This window comes from Mastomys coucha, unplaced genomic scaffold (assembly GCF_008632895.1).
Source record: "Mastomys coucha isolate ucsf_1 unplaced genomic scaffold, UCSF_Mcou_1 pScaffold23, whole genome shotgun sequence".
Classification (NCBI taxonomy): Eukaryota; Metazoa; Chordata; class Mammalia; order Rodentia; family Muridae; genus Mastomys; species Mastomys coucha.
The window spans coordinates 14303931-14319549 of NW_022196906.1; the positions used below are offsets into that span (position 1 = coordinate 14303931).

Sequence of the window (15619 nt, forward strand, 5' to 3'; positions counted from 1 at the left end):
TTCTTGCTCATCCTCTCTCTTGCTCTTTCACTCTTCTCTTTCCTGCTCTTTGTTCTCTTCTCTTGCCTTCTTGCTCTCTTGCTTTCTTCCTTTCCTTTCTCTCTCTCTCCTTCCTCACCTATCCTTCTTTCTACTTGACCAACCTATTTTCTCCTTCCTACAATAAAATATCTCATTTATACATTGCCTCCTTTTTAACTAATGCGCCATGCAGCCACAGGTCAATACCAGGGAGAGAGAGAGCTCCAGGCCATCAGCCCAGGCCCCGCCTTTTGGTACAACATCCAGCCACTGAGCTATTAAGGCATGTTAAAAATAAGCTTGTGTGTGTGTGTGTGTGTGTGTGTGTGTGTGTGTTTCATTCATATATCCAAAAATACCTCGAGTGGCTGCACATGTGTGACCTGCCAGGAAACAAAGCAGTGTAGCAAAACTCCTACTACATAAGGTAGAATCTCACGAGTTGTCATGATTTGCATTTCCCTGATGACTGAGGATGTTAAACATTTAGGTGTTTCTCGGCCATTAGAGATTGCTCTGTTGAGAGGTGTCTGATTAGCGCTATACCAGATATTTCAATTGGGTTATTTGGTTTGTTGGTGTCTAACTTCTTCAGTTCTTTATACATTTTGGCTAACAGGGTTGGTAAAGATATTTTCCCATTCTGTAGGCTGCCATTTTGTCCTACTGATGGTGTACTTTGCCTTATAGAAGTTTTCAGTTTCATTTTTTATCTTAGTTCCTGATGTATAGGTATTTTGTTTAGGAAGTTGGTTTCTATGCCAATGTGTTCAAGGCTATTCCACACTTTTTCGCCTCTTAGATTTATTGTATCTGGTTTTATGTTGAGGTCTTTGATCCACTTTGACTTGAGTTTTGTGCAGGGTGATGAATATAGAATGCAAATAGATCTATAAATATATAGATCTATCATCTGTACAAGATGATATCCAGTTTGGCAGCATTTGTTATGATCCTGTCTTTGTAAATATGTATGTCTCTGAATCTATATGTGTTTTTTGTGTTTTATCTTGTTCTTTTTCTGGTGTTTATTTTGTCCTGTATTGATTTTTTTTAATTTTATATTATCATTGTTATTATTATTCAGAAACCTGTTTGTTTTCTGAGGAGAGACAAAAAGGGTAAGAATCCAGATGGAAGGGGAGATATAGAGGATCTTGGAGGAGTTGGGAAAAGGGAAACTGTAATCACAATATATTTGGACAAAAATCTACTTTCAATAAAAAAATAGAAAAATGCAAAAAAAGAATATATGGATTAAAAAGATTTACTATTTTGGGTTATGTAATGGGGGAATTTTATTCATCTAATAGTAATTATTAGATGACTAGTAGTAAACTGTTAGTGACAAATACGGCTTTCTTTAGAAAAAAGAATGAAGCCAGGCAGTGGTGGCACACATCTTTAATCCCAGCACTAGGGAGGCAGAGGCAGGAGGATTTCTGAGTTTGAGGCCAGGCTGGCCTATAGAGCTCCAGGACAGCCAGGGCTATACAGAGAAATTCTCTCTCAAAAAAAAAGAAAAAGAAAAAAAGAAAAAAGACTGAGAGAGAGAGAGAGAGAGAGAGAGAGAGAGAGAGAGAGAGAGAGAGAGAGAGAGAAAGTGAAAGAGAGAGAGAGAGAGAGATGGGAGAGAGAGATGGGAGAGAGAGAGAGAGAGGGAGAGAGAGATGGGAGAGAGAGAGAGAAAGAGAGAGAGAGAGAGAGAGAGAGAGAGAGAGAGAGAGAGAAAGAGAGAGAGAGATGGGTTTTGACCCAAAAACACTGGATCCATAAAGTCCAAGAAAATCCCCTGTAATCCATGATTTTGTTTTCTTAATGTATCTCCTGTACTTTAACAATTCTGTTTAACTCTCTCCACAAACATGTTCTTTTGCTTTAGAATGTCTGCCCAAATATGGTGACACCTCACCTATTCCGGCCTTCAATAATAAATGAACAAAGGTAAGAGTAACTGAGGCATCTCACTGTCAGCTTTTGAAACATTGTATTGCAGAACCCTCCAAATAGTATCTACAAGTCTTCAATCATTGTCTTAAGCTATAGTACATTTGATTTCAAAATCAGTGATCTCTTAGGTGGAAAACCCAGTGATGTGTTCACTCATAAGCAGAAACAATTATCTTATAGAATGTGAATTGTCCAGTCAAATAATAAGGACTTTTTTCAAGGTCATTTGCAAAATAAGGAGTGACATATCATCACCACCAGATAACAGTTTAACTAAGTTTATCTCACAAAAATATGGAAATATGGTGGTTAATTAACAGAAGGTAGACCAATGGAAGAGAAGGTATTGATCAGAAGGTACAAAATTTCAATCCTGTAGTAAGTTCATGAGTATTTTGAAAAATTAAGTGGATATTAGGAATATTGCCACAAAAATTAGTAACTATATGATATAATTTACATGTTACTCTTCTATATTAACCAATTCATCACGTGTAGAATATTTAACATAATCCTGTATATATTAAACACATATAATTTTATCTCTTAATTTGAATTATATTAATATAAAATTACATAGAAAAATAAAGACTTCTTTTCTGAAATAATGTTGTGGACAAGTATCCATTCAGTCCCCAAAATTCCACAGAGATATGAAAGAAAGATAATCACACAAGTTGTTACTTCCTTAGAAGATTCCCTGTAACTTTTGAAACAAACTACCCTTAGAAGAAATAAGTCTATCTCTCTCTTAATGCCCACATGGATACAATGATCAAAAATTTTCCTCTCTGCAATCTTTTTTTCCTTGGGGGAATGAAAGGTGTTGGGACCTGGAAAAGCAATAGAACAATTTATTTAATGAGGAGCTGTGGTAATTAAATGATTTAAATGACAGAAACCTCAACCATTGTCCCTCACCTGTAATTATATTATTCTAGTCTCCATAATAATCCATGTGGGCTTTCTGGTAACAGGTTATGGAAATAGAAAGCCTCCATGATGGGTATCTGAGAGAATCTGTAAATCCTGATCAAGACAGTGGATGCAAAGGTAAATTAATAGGAGGAGGAGAAAAAGGAGGAGGAGGAAGAGAAGGGAGAGGAAGAGGAGGAGGAGGAGGAGAATAAGAAGAAGAAGAAGAAGAAGAAGAAGAAGAAGAAGAAGAAGAAGAAGAAGAAGAAGAAGAAGAAGAAGAAGAAGAAGAAGCTATATCTCCAGAATAATAACAATAAGGATACCAGAAGCACTTTGTCTCTGAAGGAAAACTCTGTATTTTTGAAGTAACATCAATTTTCATAGACTAGGTTTTTGCTCTCTTACTCTTTAGAATCTGGAGCCTCCTATCAAGAAGAGTAATTTTTGCAAAGGGGTAGTTGGCAAAACAATTCTGTGAGCACATATGTATGTCCATATATGTTGTGTTAGAGACAGAGACAGATACAGAGAGAGACACACAGAGAGAAATAAGGAGAATAAGCATGAGATTTGGTGGGTAAGGAACTTGGTAGGACCTTTGTAGACTTATAGAAGAGGAAATATGATAAAAATATATATGTGAAAAGCTATAGGAAACTAAGGAATTCTAAAAGCAGGAAAAATAGTCCTCCCAGAAGATAAACACTTCAGTTGGTCATCTGATACCAAATGGTCACCCCTGAAAACATAAACATACAACATTATATAGAATAAATAGACTACATCTATGAATTTAGAAGTCAGGGGGTGTAACAACAATTTATATTAAAAAAAGAGCAAGGATTATTATATTGGAGATTTCAAGGAAGGAAAGTGTTTGAAGAAATGATGTAATTATATTATAATCTCAAATATTAAAATAAATAATTAAAAATAAAACTTTTGCCATTTTCCTTATAAAATAATTTCTTACAGCCTGCTACTCTTCTTCAATTTTTCTTTCAATTGTACTTCCTTCTAGACATTCTACATCCAATTATTTACTCATTAACAACTCAGGTATTCTCAATTTTGTCACACTTAATTTATCTATCATGTTGTCTAAGTTTTTACTGAATTACTTGAATTATAATATTACTTGTTACTTTAGTTGTAATTATTGTTTCACTTTTGTTTTCTAACTGTTTACTTACAATTAATTATTTATGAAAATTAACACAGTAAAATTTTTAACATAAATATGCTCATGTATTTTAAAATAATTTCTAAATGTTCAGAGAAAAGTATATGATTGAAATTGGAAGTAATTAAATTAACATGTTCATGGACTCACCACAGATCTGCCAGTGATTTAACATCTTGTAGACTGTGGTTTGGAAACAATCACTACTTATTGGATTAACAATTGGCCTTAATTTTTTTTTTCTAACATACCTTTAGAGTCCGACAACAAAAATGGCTGTTACTTTTTTCCAACCATATTTTTCTCTCGTAATTGTAGTTATGACACATTGCTATAGTAAACTACATTAACTTATATCCTTATGTTACTTGGACTTATACTTCTAAAACTGCTATTAACTTTTTATCATGTTTTTAATTTAGAATTTGACATGAATGTAGTTTATACTATTCAGTTTTGTGTCTGAATTTAGAGATAGATACAAAGTTGAATTTTATCTTTTGTTATATAATTGATATTTTGGTACAGATTATGTATTATATATCCAAAATTTGTATTTGTCCATCACTTATAACATCTCAAGATCCATGGACATCTTTGGAAAGATGAGATAAAACTGTCACAAATTCAACTAGTACATAAATTTGAATTTACCAGTATGATAGGGGCATTAAGGAAGAATGAAGGAATGTCCTTACACCACCTCATATGCTATGTTCTTCCTGACTTTCACATCTACTTTTTGTTAGCTGCATCTTGAAATCCCTAAATTTAATCATAGTCTAATATAGATCAAATTTCTATTCTCTTCTCTTTGCTATGAATATTTCTTCATTCATTACCTTGATGAAAAATTATCCACAACTTTTATCTCTACTGAAACATTTATATTTAAGATAAGCCTTTTCTACATTCTTTCATGCAATAACTTAGTACTGAATGTATCTTTATGACATATAAATTTCAATAGATATCAATAATAATGAGTTTGTCATAAAACATGTTTAATTGCAATAATCACATTTATTCTTAATAATTTAGGATAATTTGCTTTATAGATATTATGGTTGATTTAGTCAAGTACATATTTTATGCATTGGCTCTATTAATTTTTTTTAAATTTCCTTCTTGACTATGTGAGCATACACTCTCATATATACAGTTTTTTTTATATATTCAGTTTTTATGTTTATTTCATTCTCATTTCACTTTATTTTAATGGAGTGGCATTATTTTGTTTTAATATTCAACCTACATTATTTTTACATATCTTGTAATAACACAGATGGTATTTTATGACTAAAGGAACATAGGTTCATTAATCAAAAATGTTGCACTCATTCAAAATAATGGAATTTGAATGGATTAAAAAATGATTATACTTATAAAAATCCATACTTAATGCATTTCAAGTTTAAATATACTGCTATATAGCCATGCAAGACAAAATTATTGGATGCTCAGAAGAAAAACTTAGATTTTTGACATGCCAATTGCAGATGACAGGGACCACAATAGAATAAATGAATTATAATATTATTAATTGCTCATGACAATACTACAATGCAGTAATATCAAGGTGTAAATTATTTGTAGCTAAGTGGCCTTAAGTAACTTTCTCAGAGTCACATAATTACTTGGTAAACCAAAATTTTGTTTCTAGGAATTTGAGTTGAGAGTCCAATTCCTAAACCAAGCTGCATTTTTGACCTATGGAAAAGTTTTATATCTAAAATACTTATTATAAAATAGAATAATAATAGTAATAATGATAGCAATTAAATATATCACTTAGTGATATGCTTACTATAAAAAATCTTTTATATCTCTAGATAAACTTTATAGTACTAATATTTATAAAGGAAATAAGATTTTGTTAATAGTTATATCAATAAGTATAAACTCAGAAAATAAATATAGGTTGGATTATTAAAACATCATTTATTTATTATAAAACTTTAGGAATGAGGAAGTATCATAGTTCTTAAGAAATATATGAAATGTCTTATGACCATTTTATAGCTAGTGCATACAGAAAAATTAAGAGGAAATTTAAATAATTGAATAAATATAAAATGAAGGAGATCTATGCTAAATAAAATATGAGGTTGAAAACATTATAAACATTTAAAGTGAAATGAGATCATTCTTGTCTAAGGACATCAAGGTAATGGGAAGGATCACGAAGGGTCAAGAATATCCATCAAAACTAAGTCATGTGGGACTGGTGTCAGAGTCAGTGTTTTCTAAACATTTGTTTGTTTGTCAAGGAGAGAAGCCTCCGGAATGGGAAAAGAAAATCACACAGAAGTATCGCAATTCCTCCTACTGGGTCTCTCAGATGATCCTAAACTGCAGCCTATTCTCTTCGGGATGTTCTTGTTTATGTATCTGGTCACAGTGCTTGGGAACCTGCTCATCATCCTAGCTGTCAGTTCTGATTCGCATCTACACACCCCCATGTACTTCTTCCTCTCCAACCTCTCATTTGTAGACATCTGTTTTACCTCTACCACTGTGCCAAAGATGCTGGTAAACATCCAGACAAAGAACAAAAGTATCTCCTACATGCAGTGCCTCACTCAAGTCTATTTTTTTATGGTTTTTGCAGGAATGGATAATTTCCTACTGACTGTAATGGCCTTTGACCGCTTTGTGGCCATTTGTCACCCCTTAAACTACACAGTCATCATGAACCCTCACTTCTGTTGCCTCCTTGTGCTAATGTGCTGGATCATCATTTTATCAGTCTCCCTGTTTCATAGTCTATTAATGAAGCAATTAACTTTCTCCATGGGTACTGAAATCCCACACTTCTTCTGTGAGTTGGCTCAAATTCTCAGATTAACAAACTCTGATATTCTCATCAATAATATCGCATTATATGTGGCTACTGCCCTGTTATGTGTGTTTCCTGTCACTGGAATTCTCTTCTCTTACTCGCAGATTGTCTCCTCCTTATTTAATATGTCTTCTGTAGCAAGCAAATATAGAGCCTTTTCCACCTGTGGGTCTCACCTCTGTGTGGTCTGTTTGTTTTATGGTACGGCACTGGGGGTTTACCTCAGTTCATCTGGGACTGATGTCTCTCAAGGAAGTGCTATAGCCTCAGTGATGTATACTGTGGTCACGCCTATGCTCAACCCATTCATCTACAGCCTGAGGAACAAAGATGTGAAGGGGGCTCTGGTAAGACTCCTTAGAGTATATTCTTGTCCCTGATGGATCAACACCAAAAACAACTAAGTAATCATTGCAGTTCTTGAGACAAATGCTGTGGATTTTAATACTCTATTTATCTACTTCAAAATGATTGCCATTTCATTTCTTGTTCCCAAAACACCATCACTTTGTTGCATGTGTGTTGCCCTCTGCCACTTTCACAGCCTTTCCCTTTTACTCAATTTTTTTTTGAGGAAGGTCTTCAATATTTTCAATTTGTCCAGTTATAGTACAGGGTTTTTTACATTTCTAATTGACTTTAAATGTAGAACTAATAGAAAGGCTCAACAACCTGAGTTCAATCCCCAGGAAGTACATAAAGGAATAGGATATTGGACTATCACAAGTTGTCCTCTGATCGCCACATTTATACTAGCATACATACACACACACACACACACACACACACACACACACACATACACACACACACAAAGAGAGAGAGAGAGAGAAGCAATAAGAATTAATGTTTGAGTTCACTGAAGTGTTTATACCTTTTGTGAATTCTTTGTATATATTTTAATTGTTCTTTCAAATTCATTTTCTAAATTGTTTTCATTGAAAATTATTACTATGTAATTGATAATCTACAGAGGGGATACATTTATCATGGAGTTTTTTTCATTTTCTTATTTCTACATCAGAACTTGCACACCTTCCTTGTTTATGGCTTTTGGTATGATTTTCTAATCCATTTGTGTTAAAGGGGTTTTTAGGTCTCTACTTAATGTTACCTCAAATAAGCAGATGTGATCAAATAGGTAATGCTTGAAGTTCAGTCTCAGTAACACTAAGTACTAAAACTTGTATGGGGGAGCTGAAGTGGTTGCAGTTTATCAGGAGAAAGCCTTACTTCAAACATTATTAGAAGACATTCTACAAGAACTAGTACCTAGGAAAGGGGTGGGCTGCCTGGTTAACATGGCATGTTTGTTAGACCTGAGAAGTAGCTTGGTACTCCAGGCAGGTGCTTAGATATGAGAAGTTAGGGTTCAGAAGTGATGGCCTCCCTCCTAAGGAAAAGATAAGCACCTGGAAGATGCTTAGATAACAGATGCTATGGTCCGACTGGAGGAAGAATTCCTTGTAGGCTCTGTTACATCAAGCTTGGGGTTCTGAACTAAGTCAGAGCTCTGGTTTGTAACACTGGAACTATACTCCTAAGAAGCTACGTGTGAGAGCTCCAGGAAGTTCACCATGTGGCCTGCAAACAGGAGCAAGTTCTACTCGAGTACTGAGATGCTGAAGGTTAGAGGGTTGAATGGCTGGAAATATGGCTTCTGAAAAGGGAAACAGGTTGTGCTCAAGTACATGAGATTCTATGGGTGAGTGTCACAGGATGCTGAGATTCCAAAATTCCATAAGGGGGAAATGTAGACTCTAATTGGGGAAGTAAGCATTGTTTAAGTTCTGTGGCATTGGGAAATGGGCTCCATATGAGTCCATAGATGCTGAGAATTGGAATGCTGGTAAGTATAACATGTTAATGTTTACTTACTTATATAAAATTTTTCTTTGTTGTTGACAATTTCAAAGTGTATACCATAAAATATGAACATATCATAATTATTGAATATTCAGTTGTTTTGATTTCTTTATAAGGTATTTCATTTTTTCTGTAAAAAATGAACCACTGATACATAGAAACTGTTCTTTATCTTATTGATATCTTTATTGGATTTATTAGTTCAGACATTTTGGGTACCTACTTTGTTTTATATACTAAAATATGTAACAGGCACAGTGGATAACATAACTTATTTCTTTATAATTTTTCATGGATTTAATTGTGTCCTTTGACAATTTCATGTATTTATATGAAGAATTTTGGCCATTCTCCAAAGCCTTTTCCTTACATCTTTCATCATCTTTCCGAAGCTGAAATGATAATTTGCATCAAGTAATAATATTCTACCTTCTTATCCTTTTGGGGGATCACCAAAGGTGAATTTTCGTAGCTCACATGGCATGAGTAGAATGTTATTTACTGGAACACGGCCAACTTACAAGCAGTGACATCACTAAATAAAATTGCTCCCACATGCTCCAGAATACATTGACTGACTATTGTTCTTTTTTTTCCTTTGTCTTGTTTTGTTTTCCTGTATAAAAGAGATCCAATATACATCAGGGAGGGAAGAAGACAGATACGCCTGCCCTATAGTGTAGAGGAATGGGAGGATAAGGGGGGTAAACTTCGTAAGGAGGGGTGGGGAGCTGTCATTTAAGGCTTAAAATATTCTCTGTAAAAAACTGGAGGACTCTTCACAGCCTCAGGGGAAGGCAGAAGCCGCTGCTTCAGCAAGGTTCTCTCCACCAAAACTGGGAAAGGAAAGGTGACCAGTCTTCTCACTCCCGTCCCTTTCTTCCTTGTGCAGATGGGCTCAGAAGGCAGAGATTCGCTTACTTGCGTTAAAGGTCAGCATTTCCAGCAGCAGCTGCGCTCCAGATTCCTGCATCTCTGGCACCACTGACTGCACTGGCCGAGACCTTCTGGGGGTCATTTTCTGGAGGCAATCCAGAGATCAAAGATTTTCCCCAATCTGTCAGCTTCAGAGTTTCCACAGAAGAGAGGCTTCCGACGAAACATCTCTGCAAAGATACAGCTAGTGCGCCACATGTCCACAGGTGTCACGTATGTAGACTGCAGAAGAACTTACCAGAGTGTAACAACACAGGCGCGAGGGCCATCTGGTAGCTCTAAATTCTGGCTAGGCCAAAGTCAGTCAGCTTGGCCATCCCATTACTTGTCCCTAGAATGTTCTCTGGCTTCAGGTCCCGGTGAACAATGCAGTTTGCATGAAGAAAATCTAGACCGCTTAGAAACTGATGCATCAGATCCTTAATGGTCTCAGCTGGCAAGCCTGGCAGAGGTGCTTTGTCCAGGTATGTCCTTAGGTCCTGGTCTATATGACCAAACACCGGGTGACCTTGATGTCCCGATCAGTTCGGGAAGGAGCACAGACATCCATCAGCCGAACAACACTGGGATGTTCAAAGGCCTCCAGCCTCCTTAACAAGGTCACCTCACGATCTGTGATGACTGGAAGGCCCTCCAGCTGCTCCTCCATTAGGAACTCTCACACTCTTGAGGGCCACAAAGTAGCCACTGTAGGGATCTCAGGCTTTATACACAGTTCCATAGGCACTGACACCAATTTCAGCCAAGGGTTTCTATCAAGTGGTAGCCATTCTCAGAGCAGGGGAATCTTACACTCAGCCAAGAGCTATGGAGGTGGCCCTTTATCTGGTCCTGGGAGCCAGTTCCTGTGGAGCCATACAGCTGGACACTTTGGACCAGACCATACACACAGGCTGCAAGTTCGAGAGGCCCCAGACTACTGTTTTGTTTGGTTTGGTTTGGTTTGGTTTGGTTTGGTTTGGTTTTTTAAGACAAGGTTTCTCTGTGTAGCCCTGGCTGTCCTGGAACTCACTCTGTAGACAAGGCTGACCGAGAACTCAGAAATCCTCCTGCCTCTGCCTCCCAAATTCTGGGATTAAAGGTATGCACCACCACTGCCCTGCTCCAACTATTGTTCTTAAGTGAAAAGTGGGGAGTCATGGACTCTTCTCCCTACACAATTTGAAATTCTGACAGGCCTTGTGAAATTTTCTTGCAGACACTACCTGAATGAAGTAGCTATGTCATAACCAAAAAACACTGTTTCATGTCACTTTTTCCCAAATTCTATGTGATAATTTTAAAGGTTCTGACCCCTCCCATAGGCTCATAGATTTTAATAATTTGTCAGCAGTTGGTAGAACTGTTTGGGAAGGATTGGGAACCGGCATGTCCTAGCCTCTGTCTCTGTGGTAGGAAGGTTTCTGTCTGTCTCTGTCTCCTACTTACTGATCAACATGTAAGCTCTCAGCTGTTCTTCTTGCCACAGCTTTGTTTTGCCAACGTAGATTCTAATTCTCTAAAAGACTTAGAATACTAAAGCGCTAAGTAAACGCTGCTATAAATTGCCTTAATTATGCTGTTTTCACATCCATCAAAAAGTAACTAAGACATTTTTTCTCTTTCAAAATGTTACCTGAGCCTTGGAGTGGGTAAAATTGAAGGCCTGTTTAGGCTTAAGCACTCATATGTCACTATTATGAGAACTGTGAAAGGTTTTTGCATCTCTGCATTAACCACAGGCCACTACAAAAAGCTTCCCTGCTAAAGGATAAAAACAGTACCAATCTATCGAGATTACCAATCACAGTACCAATCACAGAGTAACATCAGTGTTAGAAAGTAGTTTGACACCATGCCTATTTAGCTTAATAACAATGGTAAATTGTACCTAGTGCACATGAATTTCCTAGTCATAGGTTTGTGAAACTTTTTATAGTACAATTAATTAAGTCCTCCTTTGGAGAAGGTCTCAAATTCAAGCAAAATGCAGTTGGTTAGTGTTTTAGTTGGGGGCTCTATTGCTGTAAAGAGACACCATGACCACAGCAACTCATAAAGGAAAACATTTCATTGGGGCTGGCTTACATTCCAGATTTTAAATCCATTGTCTTTAAGGTGAGAAGCATGTGACATGGAGAAAGACATGGTGCTAGAAAGTAACAGAGTTCTTCATCTGGATTGACAGGCAGCTGGAAGAAAGAGAGAGAGAGACACTGGTCTTGGCTTAAGCATTTGAAACTTCAAAGTCTACCACCAGTAACATACTTCTTCCAACAAGGTTACACACACTTCAACAAAGCCACACCTCCTAATAGTGCCACTCCTTATGAGTCTATAGGGGCCATTTTGATTCAAACAACCACATTGCATTCCCTGGTCATCAGAAGCTTGTAGACTTATCATCATGCAAAATAGCATTAAGCCCAATTTCAAAATGGAGATTCATGGTCTACTACTATCTCCACACTGTTTAAAAGTTCAAAGTTCAAAGTCTCTTCTGAGATTCATGGCAAACTATAATCCCCTAAAAAATCAAAACAATAAAGCAAAAATGGCACAGAATATCCATTATTATTCCAAAAGTGAGGGAAAGGAGCATAGTAGGGAAATACTGGACCAAAGCAAGACCAAAAACAAGCATGGCAAACTGTAAACTCTGCTACTCCATGTCAGATGGCAAAGCACTCTTCAGATCCAACTACTTTTAAGCATTGGTAACAACAACACAATTCTCTCTCTTGAGCTGGTTCTACATGCAGTCTGTAACTTTCTTCAGCAGGTGGCATGACTCTAAAATCTCTGACTGTTGGGCCCTGGTCTCAGCCTTGAGGACAAACCAGAGCCTGGCTCGAGTTTTGTATACTGTCTCAATCTCTTCCACCGTACTGGAGTGACTCAGCACAACCTGCTTAAGCGTGCCTTTGCATAGCTCCTGCTGATGTAGAGTAACTTTGTTGACTATGTCAGTCACCCCATACCCTTCATCAACTTCCCCTCCCCCTATGTCATCTCACCTCAGCAGAAAACTCCACCTCCTCTCTCAGCCCTTTATAAAGAAAAGATTGATACAATAAAAGGAGTTCCTGCTTTGACAGACTCCTGGCTGGGGTGGTTATTCTCCAGAAGGCAAGAGATCTGAGCTGCGACACTCACCATCCCGCTCAGCCCTGTGAGAGGCTGAGCTGAACCAGGTTTTCTCTCCCTCTCCCTCTCCCTCTCCCTCTCCCTCTCCCTCTCCCTCTCTCGCCGGGTTCTGCCAGCAGACAGCCCAGCATCTGACATCTTGGGCACTCCAGGCCTCACCTTCACAGCATTATTCAATAGTCTCTCTAGGCTTCCATGCTGGGACACATCTGCCACATGCCTAGCTTCAGTGGCTTTCCTTAACCACAGAGGGAGATTCTATAACCCTTTTCTTGACTCTAAAGCCAGAACCACGTGGCTAAAGCTGCCAAGTACTGCTGCTTTCTGGGTCTGGAACATGACTTCCTCCCCTTTTTTTATTATTATCTTACTTAGATACTTACTCATGTGTTTTTGAAACCCACATGAAGACTAAACTGGACTTCTGCTATATATGTGTGAGGAGGCCTAGATCCATCCTGGCTATGTTCATTGATTGGTGGTTCAGTTTCTGAAAAAGCCCCAAGAGTCTGGGTTAGTTGACTCTGTTGAGCTTCTTGTGCAATTCCTATCCCCTTACAGGCTGCAATCCTTCTACCTGTTCTTCAATAAGAGTCCCAAATTTTCATCCACTGTTTGGCTGTGAGTGTCTGCATTTGTCTGAGTTAGCTGCTGGATGGAGCCATTTCAGAGGACAGCCATGGTAGACTCCTGTCTGTAAGCATAACACAGTATCATTAATAGTGTCAGGGATAGGTGCTTGCCCATGGGATAGGTCTCAAGTTGGACAGATTATTGGTTGACCATTCCCTCAGTCTGTGCTCCAACCTCCTTCCCTGAATTTCTTGTAGACAGAATAAATTTTGGGTTGAAAGTTTTGTGAGTGAGTTAGTGCCCCTCTCACTCCAATGGGTTCCTGTCTGGCTACAGGAAGTGTCCTCTTCATGTTCCATATCCCCAATGCTATGAGTCACAGTTAAGGACACACCCATTGATTCTTCGTTGTCTTCCTTATCCGAGGTCTCCATCTCTTCCTGAAGATGCTATCTACCTTCCCTCCCCCAATTCTTTTGCATTCTATGCCTTCTCATGGCTATCTGGTCATCCCATCTCCTATCCCTCCCCACATGTTGATCCTGAAAAGCCCCTGTTGCACTCCTAAAAGCCCCTGTTGCCCTCCTCCATGTTGATCTCATAAAACTAAAAAGCCTCTGTATGGCAAAGGAGTTGATAAGACAAAACAGCAGCCTACAGATTAAGAAAGGATCTTCACCAACCCTATACCTGAAAGAAGGCTAGTGTCCAAAATATATAAGGAACTCTAGAAATTAAACATCAACAACCCCAAATAATCCAATTTTAAAATGGAGTAGAAAACTAAACAGAGAATTCTGAACAGTAGAATCGTTAATGGCCAAGAAGCACTTAAAGAAATGTTCAAAGTCCATAGTCATCAGGGAAATGCAAATCAAAACAGCTCTGAGATTCCATTTTACACTAGTCAGAATGGCTAAGACCAAAAACTCAAGTGATAGCACATGCTTGTTGGGTACAGCACTCACTGCAGCATGCACTTTGTCACTCACTGGGCAGTGGCTGAGCAAAAGGGATTGGGAAGGATGACTCAAGTCCTGCCAGAGGTCAGATACTCTGGAGCATGGACTTGAGTGTCTGTTTGCACACTGTTCCGCCAGGTGGGCGTCTGGCTGTGTGAAGTCACAGGATCCCAGGCCGGGCAAGGTTCTCCTTCCTTGGGAACTGCAAGAGATGCTGGACACTGCAGAGGAGCTGAGAATGAATTGGGGGCCCCAGAGCTCAGTACACCCTGAGGCCAAAGGGAGAGAGCAGACAGGAGCAGGAAGTGGCTGCCCTGTGGTTCAAGCACAGCAGGAGTTCTCAGTCCCTATCTCAGAGCTGCTGCAAGCACAGGGTCCACACAGTGTTTCTAGTTGAAAGGAGACAATGCATGGTTGTAAGATGTTTTATTATAGAAAGGAGATAGAAGAGATAGGAAAGTAGAGGCCAACCATCTCCACATGGCTGGTATGGAGAGGGAAGGGAGGAGGAGAAAGTAAAGAGAAGGGAAGAGAAGAGAGGAGAGGAGAGGAGAGGAGAGGAGAGGAGAGGAGAGGAGAGGAGAGAAGAGAAGAGAAGAGAAGAGAAGAGAAGAGAAGAGAAGAGAAGAGAAGAGAAGAGAAGAGAAGAGAAGAGAAGAGAAGAGTTGTGGGAATTAATAAAAAATGAATCCACCCCACAAACTCTCTTTCCCACCGGGCCACGTTCTTGAGCTGGTGCCATCCAGGCATCACCATGTCCCAGTGGGCTCTTGATATTTTCTCCCAGCTATTTGCAATGTGTGGCTCACATGCAACTCTTTACACACCTCCACAATCATTCATCTAGATAGCACCTAGGACCCGGTAGGTAAAGCATGATTCTTAATGCTTTAATATCCAATCAGGTTTATATAATAATGAGATCACAATTTACAAGATGCCAATACAATAGTTTCAGAACCAAATAATAAAGACAATATTCTAACCCAATTAATCTATTTTATAAAAACCTTTGCTTGGTTGTGTAACCACACAGGGTCTGACTTCTCATCATCCTCTGACTTCATGATGAAGCCCCTACTCCTCTCTCTCTCTGACTTTTTTCCTCCTCCAACTCTAGCTCCACCTCTCTATTCCTGTCCAATCATGGGCCTGTCCCTGTCCTAATGTGATTGGACAGAGAAAATGCTGCAACAGAGAAGATAAGGGAAGGGAAGGGAAGGGAAGGGAAGGGAAGGGAAG

At 38.4% G+C, this 15619-nt stretch overlaps 1 protein-coding gene and 1 pseudogene across 1 annotated transcript; one reads left to right on the forward strand and one right to left on the reverse strand.

Moving 5' to 3' along the window:
- The first annotated feature begins 2890 nt into the window (after positions 1-2890).
- Positions 2891-7306, forward strand: LOC116072390 (olfactory receptor 7D4-like). Its single transcript, XM_031343823.1, has 2 exons — positions 2891-3024; positions 6343-7306. The coding sequence occupies exons 1-2, from the start codon at positions 3017-3019 to the stop codon at positions 7292-7294; spliced, it is 960 nt and encodes a 319-aa protein (XP_031199683.1). The 5' UTR covers positions 2891-3016; the 3' UTR covers positions 7295-7306.
- A 2372-nt stretch (positions 7307-9678) lies between these two features.
- LOC116072723 lies at positions 9679-11843 on the reverse strand (annotated as a pseudogene).
- Positions 11844-15619: the final 3776 nt, after the last annotated feature.